This window comes from Carassius auratus, chromosome 24 (assembly GCF_003368295.1).
Source record: "Carassius auratus strain Wakin chromosome 24, ASM336829v1, whole genome shotgun sequence".
Lineage (NCBI taxonomy): Eukaryota > Metazoa > Chordata > Actinopteri > Cypriniformes > Cyprinidae > Carassius > Carassius auratus.
In genome coordinates, this window is record NC_039266.1 from 19,542,433 (window position 1) to 19,565,657 (window position 23,225).

The 23,225-nt window shown below is 34.5% G+C and overlaps 1 protein-coding gene across 6 annotated transcripts in view; it reads right to left on the reverse strand.

Moving 5' to 3' along the window:
• pde1ca (phosphodiesterase 1C, calmodulin-dependent a) overlaps positions 1 to 22,914 on the reverse strand; it is a 70,013-nt gene extending 47,099 nt beyond the window's left edge. For all 6 annotated transcript variants that reach the window (XM_026201464.1, XM_026201469.1, XM_026201466.1 and 3 more), the window contains exons 1-3: positions 22,581 to 22,914; positions 13,303 to 13,353; positions 12,686 to 12,851 (exon numbers count right to left, since the gene is read on the reverse strand). In XM_026201464.1, coding sequence (XP_026057249.1) covers positions 12,686 to 12,851; positions 13,303 to 13,353; positions 22,581 to 22,665 — 302 coding nt within the window. In that variant the 5' untranslated portion in view covers positions 22,666 to 22,914. The remainder of the gene's footprint in view (positions 1 to 12,685; positions 12,852 to 13,302; positions 13,354 to 22,580) is intronic.
• Positions 22,915 to 23,225: the final 311 nt, after the last annotated feature.

The window sequence follows — 23,225 nt, forward strand, 5'->3', positions numbered from 1 at the left end:
ATCAAGTCAATTTCTTGTTTCAAAATATGTTAGTTAAATAAAATGGGTGGCAAATGCAATTTCATGATGATTTTAAAGGTATAACTATAAATGCAGTGCAAAAAGAATTCACTGTAATTTTCTGCATTATAAATATCATACAATGTAATTAATTTAATACATTAAATAATAATACAAAAATAATAAACAATTGTGACCACAGTTTTAAGAGATTAATGTACTTTACTAAAACGTGCCAAATAAGTAAAATATGTATAGTAATAGTCAGAAAAGTGTATTTTTATAAAAAGAGTAAAGAGAGAAAATATGCAAGTATCAGATTCACATTTTCAGCAGCAGCAGCACTTAAAGTAATAGCAGCCAAAACAGCATAAAAGCCCAGCTTCTGTGATGTCTGTCAATCAAAGAACAAAAGATAAAAAAAGAGGAAATCAATCACTTTTATTGCTTTAAGGATTCATCTTTATCTAATTGGGAATTTAGTGTTTGACAACTTTGTATATTTCCTAATGTTTGTTATAATGGGTTTATGTGAAGATTGTTTTAAGAAAACAATTATAAGTTATTTTTTAAAAGTCAAATAAATGTTAAATTGATAGCTCTCAATTATACTGTAATGTTGAATGGCTATAGTCAATAATTAAATATTAGAGGATGTCTTTTAGTCATAAAAAATGATGCCATTAAAGAAATATTAAAATATACTGTATAAAATATACTTTATGTTGTTTGTACATTAATTTGAAGATTGAATGTGAAACTATTGCAATATAAAAGTATATTTAAAAACTTCAATGTTAGGTGGGATTAACCACAATTAATAAAAAAATGTAGTGTATATATGTGTGTGTGTGATATATATATATATATATATATATATATATATATATATATATATACATACATACACAGTGTGCTCATAATAATGTGCAACTGTTTCACTTTTTATTTCAAAAATATAATGAACTTTTGACTAAACTCAGACCTTCAGATGGTTTTATGATTGAAATACCCTGAAATATAGAGAAACCACATCACATTCTGTAGGAAACGTCAACCATAATGCAACAGTAAGAAGAATAAAATTCCCACTGTCATTAAACATAAACTGATGTGCGTAAATGTCACTGTTCCTAAGACGCGAAGCAAAACAGCAGATGGTTAGCACAGAGATCGTATCTCTGTCTGAAGAACAGCCACAGCTTGACGTGAAAATACAAATTATATCATCATAACAACAGATAAAACACAATGGCTGGAACAGCAGAGGGAGGACACCACAACCCACGCACTCAAATCATGACAGCATCAATATCCGACTGAGCTTTAGACTAAAGCACCATTAGACGGAGTCATTGTGATGATGCTTGACCACGCTCCATTAGCACGAGACACTCAACAGTACATCTGCTCTGTTTGCATTCGCCTTTGATGCAGATGTGGAGAATTAATAATTAATAGGACGCCATTTTCTTCTAGACTTTTTCTGAGTTATAGACCGTGCTATATTGATAAGGAGGACTGGAATCAATGAGGATAAGACCGAACAAGCCTCAAAACTCATCCGTCAGGTGAGAAATAGCAGGTGTTGAGAGATGGGCGAGAGGGGAAAGCTGCAGGTGGAAGAGCTGTTAAGAATTGTGATCAAGATGACCGCTGAATTCATCATAGGATTCTGTGGTAATACTGTATTTGGTGATCACAGGGAATCAGCTGAAATACAATCAGTCCAGAGCTGTGAATAATTCCATTAACACCTTCATACTGAGCCAAATACTCCAATACAGCACATCTCACTGGAACAAACACACTGTTTGTTTTCTTTGTTTTGCAATATCGAAAAGCTTCACAGTCATGCAGATATATGATTCATATAATGAGAAATGGTGTTTACATCACAAAATACATCACAAAAACTCATTGGATGCACATTTATATTCATCAGACGCTTTTATCCAAAGCAACTTACAGTGCATTCAGCAGAGGTGGGTAGTAACGAGTTACATTTACTTCGTTACATTTACTTGAGTAATTTTTCGGGGTAACGAATACTTTTCGGAGTATATTTAAAGATGGGTACTTTATACTCTTACTTGAGTACATTTTTTGGGAAAAATCTTTACTTTTACTTCGTTACTGTGGGCGACGCCCCTCTCGTTACTTTATCTTAATGCAATAAATGCTTCAGTTTATTCCAAACACGCCGTCTACTTTTCTCTGGACAATGAGCGATGCCCATTCGCGAATGGTTCATTCTTTTGAGTCAACTCTGTTCAAAGGCTTGATCAAACCAATTGGCAAACGAGTGAATTGGTTCATGATTCAGTTTGATTGAGTCGTTCAGTTCCATGCTGCACGCGCTGAGCTCTGAAGCGGTTCACTCAGAGTTGTAACGTTTAAGAATATTAGCCGCGTTGAAAACGGGGCTATGGAACTGCACTGAATTGAAAGCTAATCTGCAAAGGCTAGTATTCTTTGCTTGCGATGGAGATCCTTATTAGATGAACGCGTGTGCTGTCTACTGTTTAACAGGTAATAACTTGGGCTACATTCGATTACAGTACACGATACCACTGTGACATTAGTTTGTTGTACGTGTGTGGCTTATAACAGGTTGAATGCAGCTTCCAAAAGACAAAGAATAGCCGATTAAAATTTTATTAATTTTAATACAATCACACCAGTGCGAGTACGTTCAGCAAGTCATATCATCAGCTGCTAAATTCAGATCTGTGATCGCTTGCTGGCGCTGAGCCAGAGACAGACGCGTTTTTACAGCGCTGCGCATTAACCAATCACACACGGTTCTGTTGAGCTTTTGAATGCAATGGCCAATCAGAGGTGTTCGATGAGTCATCGCTGAAATGCCGGTGCTTCCTTCACTCGCTCACTTACTGAATACCTCTTTCTGCCGAATTCTCTCGTCAGAAACAACAAAGTGCAGATGTGTGTACGAATCTATAATTAAGATATTGATTTCACAGTGTTAACAGTTTCAGTGATTTTAATGGTAGTTTCTGAGAGTGAATGAAATCTAGACTGTCAGTGAAAATTATGTTTAATAATGTAAATGTTATTTGCTCTCTTTCTGAACAATAAAAGATTAGTAGCAATATTTATATCACATTAACTTTCAATGTTAAATTCACATTTAAAATAAAGTCAGTCGTATTAAAAATATGTTATGGCATGACACCTATATTTGTTACAGACAGGGTTTTATAATAAATTACATAAATTGGATTAAAGGCTGATGAAATATATACATTTATACACACACACATACATTACATACATTTTTTGTCTATATATCTATATAAAAAAGGCTCCGTATATATGACCCAAAGTAACTAGTAACTAACTACTTGAGTAGATTTTTTATCCGATACTCTTTTACTCTTACTCAAGTAACTATTCAAGACTAGTACTTTTACTTTTACTTGAGTAAATATTTCTAGAATTACTTTTACTTTTACTTGAGTAAAGTTTTTGGGTACTCTACCCACCTCTGGCATTCAGGCTATACATTTTTTTTACCAGTGTGTGTGTTCCCTGGGAATCGAACCCACAACCTTTTGGGCTGCTAACGCAATTCTCTACAACTGAGCTACAGGAACACATACAGAATGCAACTGATTACCACTGAAAATAATCTCTACACTCATCCTTCAAAATTTACAGTAATGCACTTACCAGACCAAATAAGTAAGCAAACAAAGAGAGTTCAGTACGCCCACGTTTAGGTGCAGGTTAACAGGTTAAATCTGATGATTTGAAAACATAAATACTGAAAAAAATATAAAGTGATCCAAATGAATGAACATCTGATTAATGCATTAGAAACATTAATGTATAAGCTCCAAGTAAAAAATTATTTAAAGTTTTTTGACACCAATATCATGTTAACTCTAGTTTCATTTTAGCATTTTATTATTATTTTTGTTTTGTATTTAATTTTAGTTACATTTTTAGTCAAATAATTCTGTGCTTTACAATGATTGATTTACAAACGACGTGCAAATTAAAGAACACAGATGCAACATCTCATTTACATATTGTATTGTAAATTAATTGGAGTTTAATTTATAATTTATTTCCAAATAATTTATTTCCAAAAATTTTAGTACTTTAACTTTTGCCAGTGCATAAATTTACATTTTCGTTTAGTCAGTTTTCCTTCTAACATTTTGATTAATTGCAGCTTCATTTTGTTAACAAAAATGTCTTTAATATTTTATTTAACAATAATAACCCTGGCTAACATGTAACATTAACATTTTGCAGTTATATTTTCAAAACAATGTGAGTTGCATATATAAGTTGCATATATATTGCATGCATGAGTTGCATATATAAAAATATTTAATATTTCTATTTCACTATTTATGAACACTTTTCTCACAGACTTCTAATTACATTTTTATTCTTTGTTGTTGTTGTTGTTGTTGTTGTTACTATTTATGTTATGTAAACAATTTGTTACTGACAGAATGCACACATTTACAGACTTAACCTAATTTAAGAAACATTTGGTTTTGTATGTCAAGCACAGATATACATGCTATATTAAATCTGTGATATAAAAACAACTGATCTACATTTTAAGAAACTATTTTCTCTACAACTCATAATTACAGTAATTATCTGTTAAGACTAAAGCTATTTGTAAAGCATGCCAAGAGAGTACTTAAGTGCAGGTTCAATGTGAGAGGTCTGTATGATCCTCTTAGTTCTTTAGTTTGCATTTATGATGATGCTGACAAAGGAGATTCCCAGCTACATACAGTTTTAATTACACAACGATTATGATCAGAGTTTAGATTATAGTCAGAATTAAAAAAAATATTAGATTCTTCCACAAACATCAGAGTGTATTCACAAATCAAAACACTTTCACTTACTAAACCCCAAAAAAAAAAATATATAATTGCATGTGTAAGCATTAAAACTGAAATCACGCTGTGGAACTCCTGCTCAATGTTCTAGACAGAGCAATGAACCAAGCTGTAATGATGAACTATTTTAAAACTCTTCATCATAAAAGCACCATGTTCTTTCCTATGTGAATATATGGCTCAGCAAAAACTAATTTTTCAAAGAACATTCCAAAATGAATATTCTGCCATTATCTATTATTAACTTCACGTTTCATTCATTTTGCTGATATAATCATTATACACTATATACACTATAACAATTGATTCTAGGACGTACTACAAAATACAAAAATAAAATGCTAAAAACTATAATCATTAATTTTACAAGTGAATTATTTGTGTTAAATTAAATTAAGTAAAATTAAGTAAAAATGCATATTCGTTCAAATAAATAAAAGACAAATATAATCTAAATGAAAAAGCAGGGTTAATTAGCATTCAAAATTAAATACCCAGTATCAAGTAATAGATGAAATACCTTTAAATAAATCTGATAAATTAAAAAATAAATAAAACTCTAATATCAGCCAGCATCTGATATGTTACATATATTCTGCATCCCTGAATATGTCATAATAATGGCTTACATTTTGGTCTGTTTCTAAAATGCTTGTAAAACTAAATGCACAAATGCAAGTACAACTTTCATGGTTTCTGATGTTTGTCTAATTGTCTGAGCTTGACAGCTCCTTTTCAATATGAATTGCAGAGCTTCAAAAACTCCTTTTGTGTTCTAAATTGCAAATAACAGGACAAAGATTTCAAAGAAAAAAGTGAGTAAATATTGACACAATGTGAGCAAAAATGGCTTAGGAAAGAAACTACACTTTCCTGAAATATGTGTTTTAACATTTGGATGTCGTGAACTGGAGTTTTAAAATCATTGTTGTTGGGCAAGTCACTCAAAAAGCAGTGGATTCCACCTTGTTGAGTCCTAGATTTTAATCAACTGAATTTAAGTGGGAGACGTTTATTAATTTTAATAGTCTTTTTGTATTTATTTTATGTTTTTATTTTATATTACACATGACATGGACTCGCCTGTACTCTGAAAAATTTCTGCGTCCAAAATTTCTAAGTCCGAGTCCTGAGTCCAAGTACCACAACTCTGGCAAAATGCATGACTGCACAGAATTATTCAAATCTGACCTTCCCAAAACAAATATGCAGGTAGAAAGCAAACAGCAACAGCACCAGACATGAATATTTAACAGACAACAAAAATGAAAACCTCCGAGGGGAGAACAACAGCATGCAGTTTGTTCTTCAACAAGCTGGAGTGGGTGGAACTACAGGGAAGAGACCAGCCTGTCCATAACCATGCAATCAATGCCATTTAATGCTCAACATGGGAAGAATTCTCTAATTACATTTTTTTTTATTGATTTCATCATTCTATTCACTCAATTATTTGAGCAAGAATATAATGGTATTAATGAGAATGAAGGGTGATGGAGAGAGAGAAAGAGAGAGAGAGCATGAAAGAAATGAAATATATCTGCATTATTAATTAACATAGCTGGCATTTCTAATCATGCAAGTCATCGGTCTGCCTGTGTAGATTGATGACCTACCGGAATATTCCCTCTTCATTAAAAAATAATTCAAATTGTTGTGACTAAAACCAAGTAGCGAATTTCACAAGTGAATATCCAATTATATATATATATAATATCCAATTATTATATAATAACATAATGATGTCCAGTTATTATATATATATATATATATATATATATATATATATATATATATATATATATATAAAACTGGACATCATAATACTGTGTCATTACATAAAACCAATAACACTTTGGTGACTAGTGAAAGTTATCCTCTGCCTTAAACTCAAGGGCAACACAAATACAAAGCCGGACTGGACAAGCTAATTAACATCCAGTCAGTGCATGAATTATTGAGTTTTTAATCCCGTCAGCTCACAGTAGGGTCTGCACTGGGCAGGTCAGGTGACTTGGTGGAGGGAGAGGGAGGGAGACGCTCATATTGAGTAACAAGCTCCCTAAACATGACAGCTTCTGGTCTTTGAGATTTGTAGGTCAGAGAAAACAAATACTCTCCAGGGCCTCCTTTGTGGACAAATGACAGGATAAACAAAGCTTAGGAAAGAAAGGATGCGGATATCTTTTACAGGTGATTAATCACCCTACATGAACTGCCTATCAATAGGATGAAACTTAATTGGTGAGCAATCTGCAAATTGCAGCAGCTGAATAGATAAAATATTTAAATTCAATATTTCAAGTTGATAATTTAACCCTGTAAAATCTGACAAATATCATTTCTATCAGGAGCACTATCATCAAAGATGACTGACAATTAGCATACAATTTGGATTGGTGTTCAGGTTCTGTTCTGGATAAGAACTCCCTGCGCATCCATGCAGTCTAGAATAGACAGCAGCAATAATATTTTGTGCAATTGCGAGGTTTTTTTCTTGCAATTCTCGCAATTCTGAGAAATAAGCCACAATCGCGAGAATTGCAAGAAAAAATTTTGCAATTTTGAGAAAAAAGGTCAGAATTGTTTGTTTTTTCCTCAAATTCTAAAACTGTGATGTGTAAACTCACAATTGCAAGAAAAATAGTCAGAATTATATGATAAAAAACTCACAATTACCTTTTTTATTTAGGGTGGAAACTGGCTTCCATAGTTAAAGGGATATATGAATATTAAAAATGAAATTTTACTAATTTTCTGTCTGTGGGTAAATAAATGATGGCTGCATGTTAATTTTTCCACAAACTTTCCCTTTAATGCTGCATTTAACTGTTTTACATTTAAGCTTTAACTCCAATCACAGCTGGACTAAAGTGTTGCCTGACTGGCACCTGCCCTGTTTCCCTGTGTTCCTGTAAGATCCCGCTCAATCTTGCTTTCATTCACTCAGTTCATTCTACTCAACAGGGCTGCGCTCAACTGGAAAATTAGGTTTCTCCACTAAAATGAGCTCTGCCTGCTACAGACCTATCAGAAAGCCGGCAGAAAGCTGGGGCTAAAAGAGAAACGATAATCGAAAGAAAAACTCGCCGTTTGGGCAAAATGAGAATGGGATGTCCACCTGTGTACGCTCCCACAAGCCCCGGCTAAAGATCGGAGGCGTGCAAAGGTCAAATCTTCCATAAGTCATGAGAAGCATCAGGAACAGCTGATGTAAGGAGAGACAGACGCTCTTCTGAAACAATCCTGCTGCGCCTCGCACCTCAGACGTAATGAGTTCATTCAGAGGAGATGAACCTCAGCCTGCTGTGTTACACATGAATTTACTCCAGAGGAAAGAGAGAGAAAGAATAAGAGATAGAGAAAGAAAGAATTGAGCGAGAAATGAATGCTACCGAACAGCACCATTAGAATGGAAAGATGCATAGATGCATGACTGCAGTCTGTCTTCCAAGCAAGTGAAAATCTACAGATAGTCAAGAAAGAGTTGCGATTAACCATTATTTTGATAAGCAACTAATCTGGTAATAATCCATTCAATTAATCTTAAAAAGTAGTTTTATTCATTTTTTATTAACAATTTCTTCATATATATTTTAATATATTTTAATTTTATTTATTGGTTCAATTGCACAGTTTTTCTTTTCTTTTTTTTACCATTTCAATAGCATTTAAATACATTTACATTGTAATTTAGTAGATGCTTTTATCCAAAGCAACTTACAAATGAGGACAAGTGAAATAAAAATTAAATGAATAATAATAAAAATAAATATATAAAAATGTTATAAATTCCAATTAGAATTTTTAGCAATTGCTTTTGGAAATTACTTATTTTTAAATATTAAAATTCACCATAACTTGTCATGTATTGTTCATGTTACATACATAAATAACATGGATTCATATTAAAGAGCTGTTTTATTACTTGTCCAAATGTTCAGAATTTATAATCTACTAGATTTTTGTCCGGTTTAACAAACCCCACAGACTTGCATTGAATGAAAAACTGAAGCCGTATTATATCTTTTAATATTATAAATATGAATACATTTTGTAAGTTTGGGGGCAGGAATATCAAGGATTTTAAGTAATTGCATTAAGATATGTTAAAATTCACATTCACAATTTTTTTGCAATTGTTTTCCATAACACATTTTTAATTTTAAGCATAAAAATTCAGTGTAACTTGTCTGCCTTTATTGTAAACTTATTATTTTCTTCATAAAAAAACAATCACAGCACAAGAGATTTGAGCTTTCAAGTGACATAAATGTCAAAAAGAACCAAATCAAGAAGCTATCTTAAAACCATAGAGAAATGTCCAGGATGTGCAGTATTTCTGGACAGGCCGTGTAAAGGTGAACGTGTCTGTCATAGAGTTAAAGTCACCTCTTAGTAAATTAGAATAATAAATGTGGCTGACATTCCAATCTTTGAGGGTCACACTGAATCAGTTCAACTCTTTAGTCACACAATTTCTAGATAAGACTAATGGAAGAGCAGTCCTGCCAATCTTAATATCTTACCCTGGGGGAAGAAAACCCACAGACCTCTGCTTGACATAAGATCAGACTGGTCCTCTCCAACCTCACTTAAAGCTGCATTACTTTACTTGCCTTTTTAATTAAGTGCACAGTGCACACACAACTCATCAGCCTGGAACAAGCACAATTCCACAAATTCCATTGTCTAAATGTGTCTTTGACTTAAATCAATATTTCACCAAGTACATTAACAGCAAATTCGACTCGTACACTATATTCCAGGTGTATTCATTCAAAAACCTTTGCATCCAGTTAATAGGATCAGTGAGTTTAACCAGAGATACTGATGAGTCTGATTAGTTTACTTAATCCTTCAGTGATGTTCGGACATCTTTAAATGTTTTAGTTTTTTTGTTTTTTTACTTCATTGGAATGGTACAAAACTTCCTATTGGCACTTGCTTTGTGCACACACAAAATTCTTGGTCATACAAAAGTGTAAAAGGTCTTGAAAAAAATATTTACACTTGTTTTGGAAACGAATGGGAAGCAAACTTCATCCAATGGTACTGCGGCAAAACAAAATCTTAATGAAAGCTCATTTTTTAAGAGATCAACCTCCAATTTGGAACAACTTCTTTAGACTTATACCTTTGTTTTTTAATGCAGTGTAATGCATGATTTAGAAAATATGCATTTCATATAAAATTTTATTTTTGTGAACATTTTAAAATAATACATTTAGAAATGTAAAATAAATTTAATTACTCTTTTATAATCTGCCAAGTGTCTTCTTTAAAAAGAGATCAAACTTAAGTCTGCGATTCAAAGCATTCAAGATTCATGACAGTTTAAGTTGGTCATTTCATTTGAGGTCTATGCTCAAAAAATCTTTAATGGTTTTAAATGAATCACTATTACGTATTATTTATATTCCCTTATAACCCCAAAATGTTAAATTAAAAACATTATTGGATAAAACATTATTGATAAAATATTGTACATTTAATTTCACTTAGTACTTTAGAGGACTTAGTAGTGCACAAGTCATTCACGCTACTCTATAAAAAAAACAAAAAACAAAAAAAAAAAAAACGTTGAAAAGAACTGCTTCATGCATCATGATTTGGACTGATATGTTTCTCAAGTTCAAGTAAAGGACACCATTATTAGTGAATTATAATACACTGATGTCTAATTTAATATGGTCCAATATAGTATATACTTAGCATATAGTGCATGAGACATTTATGCTACTTATATTGTGCTACTTCATTCATGATCACTATGAAAAAAAAACTATTTTTAATTCTTTATTTCGGTCATTCTGTTTGTCCATTGACTCTGTCTCGCTGGTGAAGGGTTAAACTCTCTCTGTGGGACATCTGATGACAAGTAGGCAGGTTTTGGCATGCCACATTCTGCCATCCCAACATGCCATGTTCAGACTGGTTACTTCTCAGCTAGGAGGGGGGTTCTCTCACCTGCAACCCCTCACAGGACCTGCCGAATATGCCCCCTCGAGCTGCCCAAGCGCACAATAACACACTAATAGAACATTAAGGATTCACTGGAGCACAGTTATACGGTGGATATTTATAGCAGCCGGTGCCTGGTGCTGACGTCAGGACTAATGCCATGCGGTTCTCCCCTCCCTTCCTCACACAGGGTGATTAATGAGGAGCCGCTCACTATACAGAACATCACAGTCTACTGGAGTCTCCCTGTTTAACACAGCCGGTCGCACCAGCATACAGCTGAGTCCAAATATCATTCAGTTTCATCATTCATTTTCCTGCCGTTCCCTTTCAGAATGCCACAATGATGGGATTTATGTGTCTGACGTTTGTGTGAAATCTGTTCGGGATACATTAAGATTGGTATGGATTAGGATGGTTTACTGACGGTTTAAGACGCTGATAAATTTACATCCTTACTAACAAATGTTAAAGTATAGGTACTGAATGTGATTTGAATAAAATAAAATAAAATAATGAGTTTGGCCAAGAAATACATAGTTTAGACAGACGTATGCTATCTTGCATATTTCATAAAAAACTTTTTTATTTTTAGCAATGATGCATTACATTGTTTAATGGTCATAGTAAAGACTTTTTCATTGTTAAAAAAAAAATGCATATTTTTTTTAAATAGATGCTGTGAAATCCTGAAAAGTAACACAAAAATAATAATAATGATAATAATTGTTTATAATAAATTGTTTTCTACAATGATAATAACATAAATGTTAATTGAGCACCAAACTAGCATATTAAATGACATCTGAAGTCATGTGACAGTGGAGTAATGGATGCTAAAGATTCAACTTTGTCATCAAAGGAATAAATTGCATTATAAAACCTGAACTGATATTACATCTCATGCTTCAGATTACAAAATTCTGAAAATACAAGGCCTTTTGACTAAATACAGGCGTGAAAAGCCTATACTTTAGCCAATCCACACAGTTTTTTCTATAAAATATGATTTTCAAGAATGACACCACAATCTGGTGACAGGCTGAGCATTTATACTTATAAAAATAAACTGTAAGGCCACTTCTTTTCATGAGCCATTTCCTGTATAGGTTTCCTGAGTTGCCATATGCTCTCACATATATAGTTTCATGAAAAACTTTAAACATCTTTGGAACTTTTTCATTCCACAAAAGGTTCTTTATAGTGGAAAAAAAGTGCTTTTGGAAACCAAAAACAAAAACAACAAAACAAATAGGTTCGTAGCAGTCAAAACCTAAATTTGAAACCTATACCAATAATAGTTCTTTGATAAGTATATAAATTACATTTTAAGGTTCTCCTATCATCATATTGGTTCTTTAGCTCTTAAAAGAAACAGAAGGTCTACTAAATAACTAGATTGTGAAACTTCTTAGCAGGGTTTAAATATGTTCTCCTATGGTTTTTGTGACCTAAAAGCCTTTGACTCCAGCTGGAACCTTCATTTTTGAGAGCGTGGCCTTTCAGCAGTGAGAAGCCTGCTGTGATCTGTAATAGAAGTGTTGGTTTGACACCATTGCTCCTAAACAAATCAATAATCCTATCTAGGCCTGCCAGCTGTGCATATGAGTGTAAATCACTGCATAATCACTGCATAATTCCTGCTAACAGAGCATGACCATTCACCAAGCTTCACTTTAAAGTGCTTTTAGATAACAGCTGGTAAAGAATTTCACGAAAGCAGTTAACGCAGAACCAGCATTGATTGATCGAGAGCAGATATCGGCCCGTACTGATTGATGGAGGTGTGAGTGAGTGAGTGAGTGAGTGTGTGATTCCCTCCAAACCTGATGGCGGTCTTCTCCATGGCATCAGGACTTTCGACAGAGGGCAGGTCATCAGCTAGAATCTCCTCCGGGCTCCGCGGGTCAATCAGGATACCCCGCTTGTCTTTGTCCTTGATCCCGATGCCTGCTGTGATGGCGTTCCACAAAGCATTCTGGGACTTGGAACCTGATGCAACAATCAGAGATCAAAAGCTCAGAGGGGTGCAGATGACAGAATGCAAGACCAGGGCAGAGAGAGAAATAGAGGTAGAAAGACAAAGGCAGAGAAACAATTCTTGCCTGTTTCCTGTTTTGCAAACATGCAGTCAATGGGGTAAAGGTGTAGCTGGTTAGTCACATGATGTTAATGCTTAAGTGACTGGGTTGAATAAATATTTCCATTACTGAGTGCCTGTTGGCAAAGATGGCAGGATGCAGGTTGCATACTTTTAGAGACAACCTGGATGATTTCTAACACCTCTCACTGCTGTTATGATTACAGATGAGTGTGTTTGATCAATGGAGACTGTGAACTTTTGTGTGTCACCCTCATACGCGTTTGCTCACTGTGGCAGGAAACAATTTTAAAGTAAAAGGGAAGTCAACAACAAAGTTGCAATTTGATTCCACATACTCACGTGCGAATCGTGCCAGAGGTCTCGCACTGCTCTCTCCGGTTTCATTCGCCACTGTGGAGAGAAAGAACGAAACGTGTAGACCTTTCTTCAACAATCACGATGACTCACCAGAAATCATTTTTCTCGCCACAAATCTCAAGCTTTTTTCAGAAACAGTCATGAAAGTACGAAAATTACTTCTAAATCAATGCTGTTGTTTATGTTGTTTACCTGATACACATTCCTGCACCGTGCATTAAAATTAAGCATAAATGATTACGCTCAGTTTGACATTTGCATATCGCTCATGAATATGCAAAGGATATGGTAATACAATAACAGTAGAGTAAATGTATAGATATATACACAATACAAGGGTGGAATATTTAAGTATTTTGCCATTTGTCAAAAATGATAGAGTATGGAAGCCACTGAATAAAAAACAAATAAACGTAATTGTGACTCATCTCACAATTCCAACTTTTCTTTCTCGGAATCGAGTGATCAAAACACAATTGCGAGTTATAAAGTCAGAATCACAAGATATAAAGCCAGAATAGCAGGGCAGAAACTCTCAATTCTGACATTATTGCATGCAATTGCGAGTTTATATGTTTGATAAAAAGTCGCAATTACCTTTCTTTATTTTTTATTCAGTGGCAGAAATTGGCTCCCATACTGGCAGATGAGAATGAGAAATGAGGAGAAAAGGAATTCTTTTGGAAAGATAAATCATAAATTAAATCTCTGTTGTTTTTCCTAAACATAACTAACTGAAACTCCCGAAGTCTGCTTCAAATCAAAGGCTTCTCATAAGAAACATAATCTAGTAATCTCACATGCCTCAAGGGTTTTATATGAGATCTCACAATGTCTCAAACTGTGCTCAGATGCTAAAGTCTGCAAATGTCTGGAATTTCTATGTGAACTCAACATTTCCCATTAAAGGCAGGGTAGGTAAAAAAGGCAAACCAGGCAAAAAAAAAGGAAGACAGTAACAGTATAAGAAAAGGCAATGAACAAAAAGTCTTTGGATAAACAAAGAAATAAAACGTGAGTTAATATCGGCGTGGCTTTCCAGCGATGCGAGAACTGAGGGAACTCAAGGGGCTGAAAAGTGACTCCTTGATGGCTTTATTTCTGCTGGACAGGTAAATCTTTATTTTTGTATTTTGATCATACATATTTTTTTGTTTATTTTTTCATGAAGCATGTGTCATTAGCACACGTAGCTGCATAATATAGCTAACATAACATTACTTAGCGAGCCGTAGTAGAGATGATAAATAATCTATAGGCCTAGCTCAAGATGATAGCTATAGCGTGGCTTTGGAAGGAGCCCAGAAGGGAGGGGGTGGAGTGAATGGAAATAATGAGCTGTCTTTAAAACAGTCGTGAGAGGTCTACAGACACTCGATTTTTATACTTTCTTTTTCAGAGTACTTACATTTTAATTATGTATTGATATATAAATAAAGTTTAAACAAATTTGGAAAAAATTTTTTATTTATTTTTTACCTACCCTGCCTTTAAAGTCCAAAACATCTGGCTATGCCATCCATATTCATTACCTATATAACAACTATTAGATTGACTTCACCTCTTATTTTACAATAAACAATTGAAAACAGAGTTGATACTTACATGAAACATAACTGAAATCATCTCTGAATCTATGAAAGAGAAACAAAATAGTTTTCTACAGAACAGAGGAGGGGAAAATGCCGCAGATGTGTGCGGTCTGATTTATAGTGAATACAAAAATGAAGGTCACAGATGAATGTGTGTGACGTGTGTGATACCACAGTCCTCCTTCATTCTCTATAAATGCAGACATTAATCCTGCTCTGGTTTAATGGCTGTCAGCTGCTGAAAGGACACCAAACCAAGCAGTTTTTCTGTGTTTACATTAAGAGTTTTTACTTAAAAAAAAAGAAAAGTAAATCCTTTTTAAACTGTGCAATGGCTTTTACGTTTCTGAGCAGTAAAATTGTCAAACAACCTCAGGATTGATGAGTAGAAGAGGCCGTATGAGGTCAAAGACGCAATTTGCAGCTGTGTTGTTTACACAGAGGAAGTGCACTGCTATAAAAACTGAGCGAACAGCTCCCCCTGCAGGCCACCTCACGACACTCATTAATAGCAACTGCTTGCTGCAAACCAAATCCATAAGAGGTTTAGAAAACCTAATAATAATTCAGAAGACAAATCTTATTAGCAGCTTCGACTCTGAACATGTGAATTAGTGGCGTCTGATTTCGTGAGTAATTGGTCATTCCCATTTAGTCGGTTCACTCAGTACAACCATAGACAGTAAGAGTACAACACTTGACTCTGTGATACCGCGCTCTTGCGCCATCTGTTGAAGAAACCTTCAGCGTGAATATGTCTCGCGATATCCCACTGTCATGTGTTGTATCTACCTCTAATCCTCCTTCTGGGAACAGTGGTATGCATGCATAACTTAACGTTTTTAATGATTCATTTGAACCAAATTGTGAATCGTTTGTTAAATGATTCAGATATGAGAGAGAATTTTTTTAAGATTCAAAACTTCAGTTCTGAAGAAAAATTCTAAACAAAAGCGGGTTAAATACACATTGAATTTATAAATTTATTGAACATATACAAAGATTCATATTCCTAATAAAAAGGAAAAAAAAATAATATTAACTTAGTTTGAGCTTTTCTGTTAATAGTGCTACCATCATAATACTATAGCCTAATTCAATCCCTATACAAATTCTATTTGAAAATAACAGAAATAATTTTATGAAAGTGTAATGCAACTTTAAGACTGAAGAAAAGTTTGAAAATTATTTTTCAATAAAAATTTATAAAATAAATTTGATTTGTATTACATTTTTGATACATTAAAATGGACTCCAATTCATTTTTATGAATATTTCATATTGTCTTTATATTTTCAGTGCATTTTAAATGTAGTTGAATTCTTAGTATTTTTGCATTTTTATAAGTTTAGTTTATTTTTTATCTAATATATTTTATTTCAGCTTTATTACAATAAATTTTAGGTAACAACATCAACCCTGGTGCTATAGGGATTTTTTTTATTTTTTTGAAGCTGAACATAAATAGCCATTTAAAGGCATGGAAGATAGTAAGAAAGACAGAGAAATGATGAACCACTGAGAATCACACAGGTGAATAAAAGAGCTGAAAGAAACAACCATTACATGAAAAAAGACAGAGAGAGAGAGAGACGTGAGGTTGTTAAGTGCGGACTGCCGGTCCGCGGGGGGCACAGGGGTAATGAGAGGGAAATCAGAGAGGAGCCTTTAACACAGTGAGTTTGTCAGGCTGCTGAGTGTCCAACGAGTCTGTACTCAGGAGAAGAGGAAGGTCTCTTCATTAGTGATAATGACTCCCTTTGGGCAGCTCACACTACTCCTCTAATGTGCTGACGACAGAAAGTCCCTCAGTGAGAGGCGCACGCTATCACCCACAGCTCCCCTGCCAGGTAAGCAGCAGAGACCCCTTTCTCCATTCAATCCACCCCTCTGGATCTCCATTACAGTACATACAGGTCTCCATATGTATATATGTATGTGTGTAAATAAATCATAAAAATTACTAGTGTAAAATATTGATTATCTTATTATTATATAATTATATAATGACTTACACATGATATAATTATATGATACACACACACACACACACACACACACACTAGTGTTCTATATTAGATAATAGATTATAGATAGATTAGATATGCCACCTATAGATTATATACGTCTTTTATTTTATATATATATATATATATATATATATATATATATAGATTTATCATATAAATATTTTATTAATAATACTGGCTATATCATAAATATTATAAAGAATACATTAACACAATTATTTTAGAAAAATAATATAAATGCATTCATAAATAAGTTTATAAATAAATTTGAATTGTTGTATTATAATTGATACAATTATAAAAAGAATATACATATTATTAATATATTAATTAATCATATGTATAATATAATATTAATATTGTTTAATATTATGTGTGCATGTGTATGTGTGTGTGTGTATATATATATATATATATATATATATATATAATTAATAATTATAAAGTAATTCATTCATATTTCTAATACAACATTTTTATTTAAAAAAAAACACATACACACATACACACATATGAATGAAATAACTATTATTTTTACTAAATTAAATAACTATTATTATAAAACAACTATTATTATTACCAACACATTGCTTTGGGGTCCTTATTTAGGGACTCCTCTGCATCTGCCCCAGAAGTCTTAATGACTCCTCAACAGGTGCTCTAATGAGACATTTGTTTTTGTGAAAAGTGGGGACATCCCATAGGTGTAATGGTTTTTATGCTGTACAAACTGTATATTCTATCGCCCTTCACCAACCCTACACCTAACCCTAACACTCACAGCAAACTTTTTGCTTTTTTACTTTCTCAAAAAAACTTATTCTGTATGATTTTTAAGCGTTTTGAAAAATGGGGACATGGGTTATGTGCTCATAAATCACCCTCTCCTTGTAATACCTGTGTCATACCCATGTCAAGTTGTGTCCTGATATGTCACAAAAACAAGAGCACACACACACACACACACAAACAGGCAGCACTATGGGGAAACAAATGGGTTAGGGTTGTTTGTCAGGAGAGGCAAGAATCACTAGGTCATGACATCACATCCTGTCTCTGGTGGTGACCATGGAGACGGTAATCGCAAAGGTAGCATGGGAGATCCACAGGAGAACACCCTTATCATCAGTCCAGAGCGATTTACAAGCGTGACTGTTTGTGTGGGTTTCGGTTTAGTGATAAACACAGATTCCCGCGAGAAATCATCCCATCAAACAGAATTAATCTGACAGGACAGAAGTCACAAAAGGAATCGGAATGAACACATGACTATGTTTTCCACCTGATACCTTTGATTTGAGCACAGTTGTGGTTTCTCCACTTCTTCATCTCCTGATTGTGGTATGTTATATAAGCCCTTGACCTTTTAGGAGTATAATTACCACCATCCAATGCTCTGCCCCAACGACTGTCATGTCACTTTGCCGTTCGAGCTCTCTTTGTTCAGCGCCTGCCTGAATCGACTAACCCTGTCAGAAACATCAACGTCCTGATGTTGCGTCCCTCATCATCTGACAGGGCAATAAAAGACTTCACGCTTCTCGGAGAACACAGAACACTGTGACTCATTTTGAACCAAAAAAAAGTTGTTTCTTATGTAATCTAATTGTACTCAGGCGACTCAGAGCAACCCAGAGAGACTGAAAGAGACATAATCACTTTGTTGCATTCATGTTACTATGACACAACAGAAAATAGAGTTTGCATGCAAGGAAAGCGATCTCAAGCTGTCTTGATGCAAATTTACTAAACCCTTTTGCTTGTGTTATGATCAGTGACTGACTCATTGAGACATTTCTAAACCCTTTAATGAAACCTTCACATATACATAAACACCAAAATTTAGAGCATACATATGCTAATTTAACCCACATGCTCTATCAGGGTCTGAGAGACCATTTGATAAATAGAAGAGACTTATCTGGTTGACAGTTAAAGGGCTAGTTCACCCCAAAATAAAAATAAAAAGTATTTATTTCATTTTTACCTCTGGTTCACACAATGTCTGAACTGTTAGAACTCTCCGGTGCACGTTCTTTCCATAGACTGTATAAAAACATGGACGTTGTAGCAGAAATGAGTCGAACCAGACAAATTAAAGAGTCTTTCAGAGCTGTGTGCATTGAAACGAGAGCCGAACTCCTCAGGAAGTCATAAATCAGTTCTAGTGCCACAAGAACCAAGCAAGATAACCAACAAACCAACTTGTTCACACAACAGCTTTCAACATTAACACCAATAGAACAATTATTGACAATTTTAATTCGAAGAAAAGATTGTCAAATTTATTGTTCGTGATTGAAATGCAACGCTGGACATCACATGTAAACCCAGGAGATCAAGTTAAATACTTGCATTGACTTCCCCCCAGCCAGCAGAACCAGACTGAAATTCCTAAGGGGGAAGGGCTTTAAACCTTTGTCTTCACAGAAAAGTCCCTTTGCCAGAGAATGGCAAAGAAACTGCTTTTTGTACATTATATATGGACTAGAATGAACTCTAAAAGACTTATAAATGAATCGTTCCATTGCTTAACTCCATATTCATTTATGTGTAACCCACACATTTGACTATCATGTATAATCACTTATCGTGTATGTCTTTTGATAACTATAGGATACATAGTCATGTCTAGTATTGATATAATCAAATTTTCTTGCTTGATGTTGTCCTGACAATCATTTATTTGTAAAATATATCATAATCATGTTATAGGAATCATGTCCAAAATTAGACCCTGTGAGGCAAGAACCACATGCTTGGTAAGATAAACAAATGATTTATGATACCCCAGACCCAAGACCATATCTGATTGGTCAAGGCAACATTTGAGGGGTGGCCAACAAGGAAGTTTAAATACTTTGGACCCCATGAAATTTTGCTTTTAGTTCTAGCATTGCTTGTGCTATCAGTCATGCCTTGCTTTTAGTCCCTAGCTGCTGCTATTAGCCATGTCGGCTTTTAGTTCCAGCCTTGCTCGTGCTATCAGTCATGCCTGCTCTTAGCTTTTAGCTTGTAGCTTTGCTACCTAGCTTTAGCTTGTAGCATCTAGCCATGCGGTTAGTCATCATTGTTCTTTGAGCGTGGTTCCAGCGTGCCTGCCTGCTGCTACTATGCCACGATGAGAAGGAACACAACCTAGTCTCGTCAAACTTTATTTCTTTTCTTTTCCGTTTGAGAGTTTCGTGTTCTGAGTTAAGTTTTGTAACGTCGAGTCTCTGACGCCTGACCTCGGATGCCGGTTCAACTTCGACCAGCGCACACGACTCTGCACTTTCAGCCAACGCCCAACAACCACGGGCTTCCCAAGACGTCACTTCACTACTGAACTTCCAGCCAATCAGCGACACCGGGATACCCCTTTCAACGGGAGTCCCTTTCACAGGAAACGAAGGCAACGTATCCCCAGATATTTGTTGTGCTGGTGTATCTAATATAATTTTAGTCACATTGAGGAACTCAATGCAAGGGCTAATTACGTGATTGATGGTTGTTCATGTCTATGCAATTTAACGTATTGCTGTAAACTCGGAATTCCATATTTCCATTCTATTAAACTCATCTTTTCCTAACTTTCGATCTTCCTGCAACTTGTGTTAATGTGTGAGTGCGTGCGTTTATGTGTTAGATTAGTTTATATGTCTTATATTTATCTAATAAAGCCTTATTCATATTGAAAAGAGAAGTATCTTGTGTTTTGTGCTTACAAGTTAATGTCTTAAACTGCCGATCTTGCTACTGTGCTAATTGATAGTGTTTTCACTATAGTTTGGATATTAGTATCCAGCGCAGATTTGATGTTAAACGGCTCGTTCACTGAACCGCAGGCGCGTCTCCGTGAACAGCCGTGAAACAGTGATTCTGTTCAAATTCCCTTTAAAATCTTAAATGATTCCCTTTGAGCTAAATTGACCTGTTTCCCTTACAACGTAGTGTCCGTAACGTCACCCGTAGACTCCTGAAGAGCATTTTTGAAGCCGTTATTATTTTTTGAATCAGGCTATAAACATGTTTTTTTTTATGCTGTAAATTTTGAAATTTTAACATTGGGAGTCTATGGGACTCCCTTCCTTTTGCAGCCAGCCTCGAGCGGCCAGTTGATTAATTTGTTGGCTTCACGAGAGAGAGCGGGAGGTTACCGCTTGGTTCTTACCAGCAGGCACATGAAGCTTCTTCTTCTTCTTGCTTTACAGTGGATCACAGACTTATAAGTGCATCTCTCAAGTGGACCATTGACACTCCTAATTGAGATTCTAGATTGAGTGTCAATGGTCCATTTGAGAGATAGGTGGCGGTAATGCACTTATAAGTCTGCGATCAGCCTTAAAGCAAGAAAAAGAAGAAACCTCATGAGCCTGCTGGTGGTAACAAACACAGGAGAGTTCTAACAGTTCGGAACACTTGGTGAACCAGAGGTAAAAAATGAAATAAATTTAATTGTTCTTTTTTTTGGTATGTTTTTATTTGATTTTTTATTGTATGTTTTAGGCGTGATTCCCATTTACTTATATTATACGTGTGATAAACTGCAACAGTTTGAGCTAAAAATCTTGGTTTGTGTAATACTAAAGAAACAAAGTCACTTACATCTTATATATCATTGCTCTTTTGTTGTTGTTGTTTTTCATTGCTTCCATTGTCTTCATTAGTAAGTTGCTTTGGATAAAAGTGTCTGCTAAATGACTAAATGGCTAAATGAAATGACATCTTGGATACCCGGGGGGTAAGTAGATAAACATCAAATTTTCATTCTTAGGTGAACTATCCCTTTAACGACTTTTATAATCGTATGAAAAGTGACTATAAATGTGTTGACAAGATTCAAAACACGTCCTTCTAAATATCTGGGGTTTCAGAAACCTCCAAAAAACTAAAATATGTTTCATTGCAATGAATTTCACATAGTAAGAATTTCTGATTTGGATTTATTGAATTTTTCGGAATGTTTTTTATTTATTTATTTTGCTCAAACTGAATTAAAACATATAGTAACAATAGTATAACATAAACAACAATACTATATTAGATAAAAGTCGGTCACTGTTTCGTAAATGCATGAAACAAAGCAGCAATAATATATTTCAACTCTGATTTGATATTAAAAGAATATAAATTAATAATCATTATCGTAATAAACTACAATTATTGTAGTTTTGGTTATGATAAATTATTATAATAAATACTACTATTATTGTGAATGCAATATTTTATCAACATTTATTTAGTTAAAATAATAAAATATATTATTATTCATAATAATATAATTCACTAAAATAATACCAATAATAATTAATAATAAACAGATAAAATTATATTATTAGTAATAAAAATAATTATTATTATTTATTGTAATTTATTATTATTACAATTATTAATATACAGCATTGAGGTCTCTGGGACCCTTAAAAATAATATAACAAAGTAAACCCTCGTGTCATGTTGAGATTTACATTTGCTTGAGGTGAACCAAAAAAATGGGTTTTCACAAACTAAACAGACTAATTAATGGATTCAGAAGCACAAAGGAACTTGCAGTAGCACCATGTTCACTCATACAAAAAAAAAAAAAAAAAAATCTGTGCTGTAGCCTACACAGAAACACACATCCACCCACACATACCTGACCAGCTGTTCTTACCAATAGTGAAGCTGAAGCCATCAATGCTGAAAGTGGCACTCCGGCATTTTTTAAATCCTTGTTTTTTGGAGCTGAGCTCTGACATGTTCTCCAATTGTTTCTGTCCGTCTGCGAAGGGAGAGAAACTCTGGAAACAGACTCCACAGGTGGAAAAGCGTGCTCTGAGCGGGAACCTCAAAGATCAGAGAGGATCATTAATGAAGGAAGTCACAGGGTTGACATCTCCTGCAGGGAGCGCATCCCATCTGTAAAAATCCCTCTTGAGCTCATCATACAGCCTGCTTCTCTGTTGCCTGCCTTTCTTACACTGTAAGGACAATAAACTCACAGATGGGAGATGTTTCTCTCTCTCTCTCTCTCTTCCCCTCCCGTTCACACTGTGACCCTTCCCACTGTGCTTGATTGCAGGCTCTCTCTCCCTCATTCACTGTCACACTCACTCGCCCATTTACTTGAGCACTAAGCATATATGTATTCACTGATCTGAGTCAGTGATACATGCTGATGTTTATTCTTGGACGCTTTCACGTGTGCCTTCTTAGAACCTGTGTGGTTACTTATGTGTGTGTGTGTGTGTGTGCAAGCACATACGGGCAAGTTCTATTGCGAAAGGACAACCTTTTTACAATGTTTAAACAAAACAAT